Here is a 10418-nt window from a genome sequence, read left to right as displayed (position 1 = left end):
TGACAGTTTTGACATTGTATGTGTTTCTTCACAGTCATCAGGGATTTCTATGTTACAATAAATGTTACTCATAGGCCAGAGGATGTGTCAGTCTGAATAACAATTTATTGAAAGGTGTGAAAGCAAAAAAAAGATTTGATCTTTTTCGTTTATTTTTTGACAAGTCTTTGTGAAAATGTTGCATTTTTGCATGCATGGCAGCTTTCAAGTAAGCAAACCCTGCAATATAATTGTACAAAACAGATATGTTTGAACTGGTAAGTGCCCTTTCCGGCACAGATACAAAAATTTTAAAAATTTTACTGAGTTTGCCTTCGATAATTTCACCATGCTGAAGTTTGCATGCTAGCTGCCAAAGCTATCAGTGGACTTTAATTTAAAGTGTATGATTATCATGGTGCAGTGAATATTTAGATGTGATATATCTTTTAGCCATCTTTTCATTTTGAAATATTTGTAAATTTGATAATTTTCACAGCCTGTCGTTATCGTGACCCCTCAGTGACCGTTCATCCACTTATTATCGGCATAAATCCACTAGCTTGATTATGAAATTTTTGTGAAAGGCCAACAGTATTCACTGAATATGGAAGTGAACTACTTACTTGTTTTCAAACAAAAACTTATATATTTTCCATGCTGTAACATTACTGAATTTTGAATGCCACTCATTGAGAGGTCATTGTGAGGTCATTGTAAGGTCATTGTGAGGTCATGAAAATGGCTGACTCCAAATATCTACTATTAGGGTTAATGTGTTGAAGTTCATCATGTAGTCAGGATTTAATCAGATTTCTTACAGTCTGTTCAATGATAGGATTGAGTCAATACAGGTGTTCTTTATTGGATTAAAATGCAAGGTGACTCAAAGTCATAGTTTGCAGGTCAAAATGACACATTATAACCAATGACAAATAGCATGAAAGCCATGGTCCATCTCCAGCATACAGGTACGAAGTTAGGTGAAAGTTGTGAATAATAATTGTGATCATCTTGCTGTGATTTGCAAATTTGCATTTTACCTGTGTTTGGACAGTGTGTAAACGTTTTGAAACGTTGGTATGCTGTTGACCTGATCTGAACTGTCATCTTATTCAAAATGGATAGAACACCATCGATCTGTTGCAGTCTTTGTTTCACGAAACAGTGAAACTAAATGCTGCCTTTTTTTCATGTGTAAAGAATAAACATTGATGTAGCAGAAGCTCTAAAGCAGGTGTCACGTTTCTTTCAAATTTAGTCTAGAATCTAGTCTATGTATTTTGTGGCTCTACGGATGCCTGAAATGCCTCCGGTTACAGAACAGACCAGTTAGACACTAGACTGTTACAAACTCTGCCAATCATGGCGTAAACATCTTCCTGATAACTTTTTCCTTGAAAATTTACCAGATGTTATAAGAAGGCTAAAGATGTACAATTATAGAAAAAACAGGAACATGTGATAGTTGTAATTCGAAAGCCAAATATTCATAGAACTGGCCATTTTAAGAGTGTCAGATTGGATAGGTAGGGACTTGAAAAAGATTTTTGTTAATTTGGTAGGTTCAGACACAGCTAAATATAGATGACTTTATCAGAAATTTCTGTGTGCATTTTCTCTTCATTTGTTGAATTTGTGATGTTGGATTATAGATGTCCTCTGGTGTTTGGACACCCAGACCACAATCGTACAGACAAAGTGAGTCAACAAATACATGTACTAAGCATCATACTAGGGTTGTATTTTATTCTGTTGAATTCTTTGTGAAAGGCGACATTTGTTTGCAAAAAAAAATTATGTTAACTGTTTTCAATGTCTTATGACAATCATAAACAATTCATGGTCATACAACACATTATCGGTAAGCCTCACAATAAAACAGTTATGACATTGCACCTTGTTTGACGCAAGCGGCAAAAAACTCTTCCTTATACAGTACGTGGTGCAAGGAAAACGAAAATGGAAATTTTTCACTTTACTGACGCTAAGCATCAAAGACAGTAGCTTCTCCCTCTACTGTTTATTGATGCATCTATATCCACAAAGCATAAACTTACAATGCCAAACTTTACAGGTACCTAGATTTGCATATGAAAGATTATTGGATTTGAATTAAATACATAATTGAGCATCAAATGGATCGGCTTTGAACATCATGTGTCATGTGTCAGGTCCATGACAAAGCAAAGTTCATACACATCCATGTGCAGTTTGAATACTTCTTTTACTAACAATTTCAAAAATCTGTCAACAAGTTAATTCCACTTTCAAGAAATATCAGAGGTGTTCTACACGGTATCAAATCTGGTTGTACTTTGCACCAAAATATTTTCCACAACTACATTTTCTGATTATCGCTTTCATGTACAGGAGCAAAACATCACAGTCATACAAAATACCACTTTTAATACACAGTGATACGTGATTGTTCCTGGCAGAAAACTAGAAATGCTGATTCTGTCTTGTATTTTGCAAATTCTCCACTCAAATTTCAAATCTACGCATTGTTGCCGTTCCTCTAACCCTTTCACCACCAGACCTTGATGGAATCCTGCAGATGGCAAAGTCTGACTTGTACAAAATGGGGGTTCAGGGATTCCACTGTACAACAAATTGGTGATAAAATCTGTGCATGTTTGTAAAATGTTTCTGAAACTAGAGACTTGTGTGTCATGTACACAAAACATGAGAAAATCATAGCTTGTTCAATGGTATTTTAATGAGAGAAATCAGTAAACTCTGATCAAAGTTATTCTCATTACACACCGTCATTTTTCCTTTCCAATTCAGTGAGATCAACGATGGAGTGCATCTGTCAAATGCAGCTTGCAACTTTTTCCAGTATTTTACTAGTTTCCTTATTGGCATATCAGGACAGCTTTCTTTGTCAACAAAAGAAATTCTAGTTCTCACATCAATCAACTGCATTCAAAAACTTTGTCAGGAAACACTAAGATTTTTCCACAAAATACGGAGATTTGAACTCTGAATAAAACTGACAAGGCAAGTATAAACTTTTGCGCATCAGCAATATGCTGATAACAGTGCCACATCAGTACTGGTTCTCATGCTACTGTACATCATATTGGTATGAGCACACTGGACACACATATATCAGAAAACTATTGGAAGTGAAATCCTTGTCACACGCTTAACAGGAAATTCGCAATGCTGCTTTTGTATCTGATGTAAAATGTTTGCTATTGACACTCGCACAAGGCTAATCACATAGTGGAATGCATGGCAAGGCAATAATACTGTGATTCAAGTATTTCTCAAAAGCTTGAGTCTTGGTGTATTGGCCGTATGGCTTCTTCAGATGTGTACTAAGGGACCAGTAGCTTTAACTTTTGAGGATTTTCAAAATTTGTTTTGTATACAGAGGCATGTTGTGTTGCACGATGTACTGCTGCTGTAAGACTAATTCCCATGAATTTTGTAACTAAATAACACTTTTATAGTGAGGCCCCTGAGTGTAGTGGAAAAGTATCATTTTGCAAGAAGAAAGGTATTAATTTTCTGTAAAATAAGAATGTTTTTTTCAAAAGTATGTTTTCTCCACAATTTATATAAACATAGGAGGATGAAGACACGTCCGTAGTACCACTTTTCGTCAGGCTTTGGTCAAAACGCGTGATCAGTGCAGCATCAGGCTCACATTCTGCTATCACCCTGTGAGTTCCAGGAAAGACCTCGCACCGCTATGTTTTGTATGTCAATGCAACTTATTGTTCTACAGCCCGAGGCATGTTAGACACCTATATAGCTTGTAAACACAGCCATCTATATGGGTAAAATGCAATGTTAATGTTTATATTTGATTGACTTCTAGTCCAGACCAGAATTCACTTATCAACAATAACAATACAGTCCATGCATTTACAGGCTGAGTTGACTAGCTGAATAATGTGTATCTCAACATGCTTTGGGGAGTAGAACAAGAAAGTGTGGTTGACAATGAAACTAAAACAGTGAAAACATCATCAGAAGTTAAAGCTACTTTCCAAAATAGTTTCTGATAGCTGTGCTTCGACGCTAACAATATGGTAGGTGCACACTCAGTTTGAGATGAAGCATGTGAAGACTGCGCCATGAGCGTGCAACGTCCAAACATACATGAAACTTTTTTCTTTCACACAAACATGGCCAAATATTTGTAGCATGTATTGGAATCATGTTCAGAGTCACCTTGAGAAATTTCTAAATGGAAGCAGTTTTCTTTACTGCGACTGCCACAAGCTTTTTCTCTAACTACCCATGAAAATTCTGGAAGTCACTGGAAGCTTTGAGATTTGTGTGTCATTGAATTGTCTGAATGTAGGCCTGCAATTTCTATGGCTTAATGCATGGTTAAAATACATTCACAAGTCTGCTAATCAACTGGCGATATTTTTTTTCCAAAAAAGATAAAGATTGAAGATACTCCATTTCTATACAGCAACTGACACAAAACACTGAAAGATGATATATGAGGGTCAGGGTTCTCCCCAGAGTTCCAAGAGTGCTGGACGGCTCATTAATATTCATGAGCATTAATATTCATGAAAAACTGTAACATTTATAATCTTGTATTTTTACATTCTTAGGGCTTGATATACAAATAATAGCCAATTCCACTGTACCTTAAAAGTATTTTTTCAGTTTTAACTGAACAAAACAGAAAGAAAACAATCTTTAGTAGTTGTAAAGGAATCTTTTGAAGCTTCTGAAAAATAATGTACCACTTTTTTGTCATCATTTTCCTGTGCTTATATCATCCCTCACCACTATGAAGTTTGGATTACCATTGCACTGTACCAGCATCCAGTGTTTTTTCAAATGACCTAGGTGGTCTTGTTACTGCTCATGCGCAGACTCTCTAGAGTTTAAACCAAGAACTTAGGGGTTGACTAATCGGCCATAGTTTTGAAAGTGGAATTTCTCGATGTCAAATTCACTTCAATTGCTTCTTGATAGTCATTGTAGAATGGAAAATTCACAAACAGAGAGGCTTGTTGCCACGGACAAGTAACTTTTGGCTTATTGACCTGAAAAATAAGTGAGTGTTCATTGATAATTCAAAGACTGGATTCGTTGACACCAAACTTGCTCGTGACTTTCATTGCATGCAGTCTTTCCACAATGCCACTCATTGAGTTTGAACTGAACATTGAAGAGTACGTTTTAGTTAGAAGTCCTGGATTTTGTGCTTATTTTCGCTTCCGTACTTCATTTTTGTGGTGTTATAAACCTTGACACAAAGCAAAAAAACTTCAGTTTTTCTCCTTCTTTCGATCGAACAGAGATACTGTGTGACAGGAAAACCGTGTCTAGTTCATTAGGGCGATGATCTTGTGAACGTACGTTCAACAGCTGAACAGCTTTTCATATGCAAAATCAGCGTACGGTAATCAACCAGTGGTATTGTTTAAATAGCATTTTATTGAAAGGCATTCTATAGTACCATTGTTTTCATCATCTCTTCATGCATTTTTATGAACTGCTTGACCTCAAAAGTGTCACTCATAGACATTCATGTTGATTGTTCAAAGCATTGAACTGCAAGTGCCGGTCGGTCACTTGTCAATGCTGGTCGGAAATTCTGAGTGCCGGACGGGCCCGTCCAGCGCCGTCCGGCGTGGGCAGAACCCTGGAGGGTATAGTATAGTTCACATAAAACTTAATTTTGATTAAGACTCTCAGCTAAATAAAAATACAGGAAACGTTCTTTGAAAGGTTTTAAGAATTTGTAAGCTGTAGCTGCTATAAAAAACAAAACAATAAATACAGAAACTACAATACATTTGTTGACAGTCTTGTATTCAAACAACAATGATTCTCGAGGAGAGATATTAGAGATGAGCTGTCCAACTCTTCTGATAATGGTCTATGCACAAATGATGACAAAATGTTGCCATTTAAATAATGTTTTGCAAATTTTGCATGATTATGTAAATAAGCTATTCCATTATTTTGAGTTGTGGAAACATTACCAGTTCATTTATAGTTTGAATATTCACTAAGAAATACTGAGCGAAGAAAACACTTCCCTGGAAGTTGAATAAAATAGAAAATTCCACATGTTTCTAACAGCAAAAATTGTATAAGAAAAACTCTGTATGAAGTCATGAATATATTTTTTTTATGTCAAGAACATAATAGACTATTTAAGACATTTATAGTACGTCAGTCTGTGTAAGTCTAATGTGTGACAGTTTGTGTCTTTTCAGGTGGCTGGGGTCAATATATGCCTTGTCACATTCATCGCATTCATAAGGTTTATCTCCAGAATGCAGTCTTTTATGACGCTTCAGATGACTCGCCCTGGTGAATGCTTTACTGCACACATTGCAGCCATATGGTCGCTCACCAGTGTGCGTCTTTTCGTGCCTCCTCTGGTGGTCGGCCCGAACAAACGCCATTCCGCACAGTGAGCACCGATGCTGCCGTTCATTACTGTGAAGCATCTGGTGCCGTTTTAAGTGTTTGTCCTCAGAAAATTGCTTTCCACATGAATTACAGATGTAGATTTCCGCACCTGACACCAGTCCATCGACAGCGCTCCTTTTACACTTTGATTTGTGGCTACCTGCCCCATCTGCACTGTCTTTCAAGTCTCCCGAGTTTGTCCATTTCTGTTTTTTCTTTTTCGGTTTACATTCATGACCCTTTTCAAAAGGACATGGTTCAGCTACGGGAACCTGTTGTGGTGGTGTGATCTTTTCTTCTTTCTCTGTCCTTTCCTCTCCCTTGACATCAGCTTTACTTTCTGTGCTTTGTCCCGATCCATTCTCCTGTGCTTTGGTGAAAGCCTTTTCTTTGCGTATCATCTGCCCAATTTTTATATTGGGAATGATTCTTTGCTCAGTTGCCTCATTGCCTCTAGACGATTTCTCCGGTTCTTCTTTAGCCGGGCTCGTCATCGTCCTTGCTGGTATTGAAAACGGCTGTGGCTGAGTTGTTGGAGCACACTGGACCTGGAAAGCACTTGCTTGCGTAGCTGGCGGTATTGGAACTTTGATCATGTTCGGGGATGAGGAGACGGCCATGCTCGCCGCCTTGGCAAGGTGCAACGAAAACTGCACTGGCATTGTTGGGTTGATTCTGTTCACGTCCCCGACTACAGACGTTGACGGGTTTGCCAGGCCGTACGTACACGGCGAGGACCAGGCATTCGGCTGCATGTCAACTGCGGTGTTTGGAAGTGAAACTGTGGTGCGATGAGTTGATGCTGTTGGCACGGCGGCCGCCGTAGAGTGAACGAACTGACATTGTTGTTGCTCTGGTGCAGTAGGCTGGTAAGGAAAACTTGCCATAGCTCAACGTTTGATGAATCACTCTCCTCTGCAGGGGGCTAGGCTATCGGTTCACAACCAACGTCACAATTTATGTTGCCGTATTCCTTCGCCTAAGAGAGTGAAAAGGGTATGCGGATGAGAAAATAATCCAGAAACAGTTCAGTAAGGCTACAGTTTTCTTGTGAGACACAGTATTGTACAGCTGACCCGATCGTATCTACTAGTAGCTATGCTGACTAAATCCACAGATTGAGAACTCATGCTGAGAAGATACGGAATACTCTACACCACAAAACACTGGTTTTTCTCCATAAAACCACATCTGATACTCACCAAACTTACTAGATAAGCTCTGACACTTACTTTCGCCTTCTTAGTCTACCAAATGTGTTCATCATTGGCGACTTTTTGGAGAAAGATATGTTTCTTTGGGCGTCGATTAGAATTGAAAACAAGCTCAATATGAAGCCATTTTGTACCCCCTAAGTCAGTGTTATCAGAAAAGAACCCTCTAACGCGTTAGAAAGACTTCCGACAGAAGTGCAAGTTTTGTCTCTAACAGGAGAAACGGTGGCTTTTTAACCGTTAAAACAAATGGAAAATACGCTTGCGATAATTTCTATAGTTTTCTTCTCCGTCGAGTGCTTTCCTGGATCGTTAGTGCTACTCACTAGACTGTGCGCTGCAATATTGATAGATGGCGCCCTTTAAACCACAATGCTCTGCGACATCAGGAATAGGAAATACACACTGCGAGATAGTACGTCTGAGGTAATTATCTAACATTTTAATTGTATCGCTTTCTTTTTGAAATATATATTCTTCGTAAACACCACAAAGGTGTAACACATGTAGAAATAGTTTCGCTACTTTCAAATATCATATTAAGTGGTCGGTTGCTTGTTGTGCGGTACTCGATCCTCTCAGCTCAATCTCCAATGGGGAGGCGTACTCATGTTATTATTTACTGAATACAATGCAGAGAAAACTGCTGTTGTGATGTGTATAAACTGCAGAACTTTAACGTCTATGGCTGTGACAATTACGGATCGATCTGCTCCTTCGCTCAGTAAACACTCAGTCGATAGAGTACGCTTTAATGCCAGAATTAACGTGATTATCGAGATTAGCATCGTTCAGACGTCATGAAAATGCAGTGAAAATGGATATTTTGAACTTTCACTTTAGCAATTGTTCAGTGCACAGGCACTCGACTCAATGCAAGCGAAACCATTAACCGTCGATGATGCAACCAGTAATATAAGTGACGGTTTTACTTGCATTGAGTGGAGTGCCCGTGGTTCAGTTTGTTTACTCATAAACCTACCACAATGGTAGCTTGGTGTGATGATCAGATGCCGACAGTAAATTACTGTTTTCATGAACTATTTTGCCATTGATGATGATACTTTTGTAGTTGAGGTTCAGTGTGTTTGTGTCTTTTATTTTGCAAGGCAATATGAGAAATTACAGCTTGCTTGTAGTACCGGTATAACCATCAGAGATATGTCATCACCACAACCACCTGTATGAAGAGAAATCATTCGGAATAATGGGTAACCAGCTAGCTGGCATCGCACCATCACAGATTCTGAGTGTGGACAATTATTTAACTGACGTAACTGATTATGAATATGACTGCAGCTTGGGAAGTACCAGATTTTTCAAAGTGGCAAGGGCAAAATATAAGTAAGTTTCACATAGATGTGACAAGTTATGTAATATTGACCTGGCCCTCAGCTGTTTATGCACCCTTTGTCATAGCTTATCATCATGTTGTGTATCCCCCATGGGATAAACGATTGGATTGGCTAGGTTATGAATCACTGCTAGGTAGTGTGGTCACCATCAGCTTAGTTATGGATAATTGGTACAGTAGACATCATTTATATAGCCCTGGTAAGATTAGTTATAAATAGTCTGTGTAGGCCATGTAGCTACTAGGAAATGTTTATCGAACAAGGAATCCACAATGATTAAATGATGACTGCGTGATGAGTTTTACACATAAAACATGGAACTAACTGCAAACTTGTACCAATTGAAAGTGTGTTATACTTAAAAAAGTGAAACACTAGCAATTCAAGCAAAGACTGTGAAAAGAAGATTATTCAAGATGTAGCAAAGAATATAAAATATGATTCTTTATATGGTAAATGTAGATAGAGGTCATAATATGCAGTCTGTTGTGACAACTCTGCCATGAGTTCTTGTGGCAGTGTGCATAATTTTGAATAGAAAAACATTTTCCCAATTTCCATGTGCATTTCTGAAATCAGTATTTCACATTCAATCTATCGGTTGATTTTGCACAAATGTTCTTTGCACCTGTGGGATTGCCCATTCACGATAACTTCAACCTTTTTGCTGCCAAATTATGGTACAAACTGTCATTTTGTTTTGGATGTCAGGTGTAAATAACCCCTGCAACTTTCATTTTACAGAGAAGGGTTATCAGTGGTCAAGGTATTTGCAATTCAAGATCCGTCACTGCCAATAAAACCACACAAAGACAAAGTTGAAGACATTAAAGTCAAACTCTCAAATGCATCCAACTGCTTACCCTATCAGAGAAGCACAGTAAGTTTGTCTGTAATCTGCTATTGCTTAACCCTTTGAGTGCCAAAGTCAAATTAAGTCACCTTTTAAAAAATATAGCCCAGACAATATTTTTCAGGTCCAAACATTTTATTCAGATTTTCCCCAAAATTTTGACCCAAAACTGGGGTCTATGAAAAGTGCTGTTCATTTGGTCCAAAATTTTAAAAGAATTACAGAAAAATTCATAAAAATATAGGAAAAAATGTTGCACTAAAATTTTGGTTGGAAGATTACACCACCCAAAGGGTTAAGCCCTGTTTTTGTGTATAGTCAACAGGGGTGGAAGGTTTTTGGATAGTGCGTTTAACCATGCTTCCATAATATCTTGTACAACTCCATCTGTTTTCAATTGCATGGTTTGACTTGTACACAGTTCTAGGGGGTTCGTTAAGATGGACAGTTGAAAATGAAGTTGACTGACCTCTTGCTTTAATCCGAGGGGTAGCAAATGTAGTGATTGAGGTCACGGGTCAGTATGTTCCTGCTTAATTTGATTAAAGTCTGCTTCTTTGGGATGTGGGGGTGTTAAATACTGGAACAAGTTATGATATTACAGTA

The 10418-nt window shown here is 38.0% G+C and overlaps 2 protein-coding genes across 4 annotated transcripts in view; one reads left to right on the top strand and one right to left on the bottom strand.

Annotated features, from left to right (window-relative positions):
• Positions 1-4932: 4932 nt before the first annotated feature.
• LOC139137458 (phosphoinositide 3-kinase regulatory subunit 4-like) overlaps positions 4933-10418 on the top strand; it is a 28901-nt gene continuing 23415 nt past the window's right edge. For 2 of the 3 annotated variants that reach the window (XM_070705570.1, XM_070705572.1), the window contains exons 1-3: positions 7965-8030; positions 8714-8948; positions 9704-9839. In XM_070705570.1, the coding sequence (XP_070561671.1) occupies positions 8812-8948; positions 9704-9839 (273 nt within the window). In that variant the 5' untranslated portion in view covers positions 7965-8030; positions 8714-8811. Of the gene's footprint in view, positions 5021-7964; positions 8031-8713; positions 8949-9703; positions 9840-10418 lie in introns of those variants that run through there. The other variant, XM_070705571.1, reaches the window with a different exon arrangement.
• LOC139136482 (zinc finger protein with KRAB and SCAN domains 1-like) lies at positions 6138-7277 on the bottom strand. The gene has a single exon (XM_070704208.1). The coding sequence runs from the start codon at positions 7275-7277 to the stop codon at positions 6138-6140; it is 1140 nt and encodes a 379-aa protein (XP_070560309.1).

Source organism: Ptychodera flava, chromosome 7 (genome assembly GCF_041260155.1).
Source record: "Ptychodera flava strain L36383 chromosome 7, AS_Pfla_20210202, whole genome shotgun sequence".
NCBI lineage: Eukaryota > Metazoa > Hemichordata > Enteropneusta > Ptychoderidae > Ptychodera > Ptychodera flava.
This window is presented reverse-complemented; position numbering and strand designations above follow the sequence as displayed.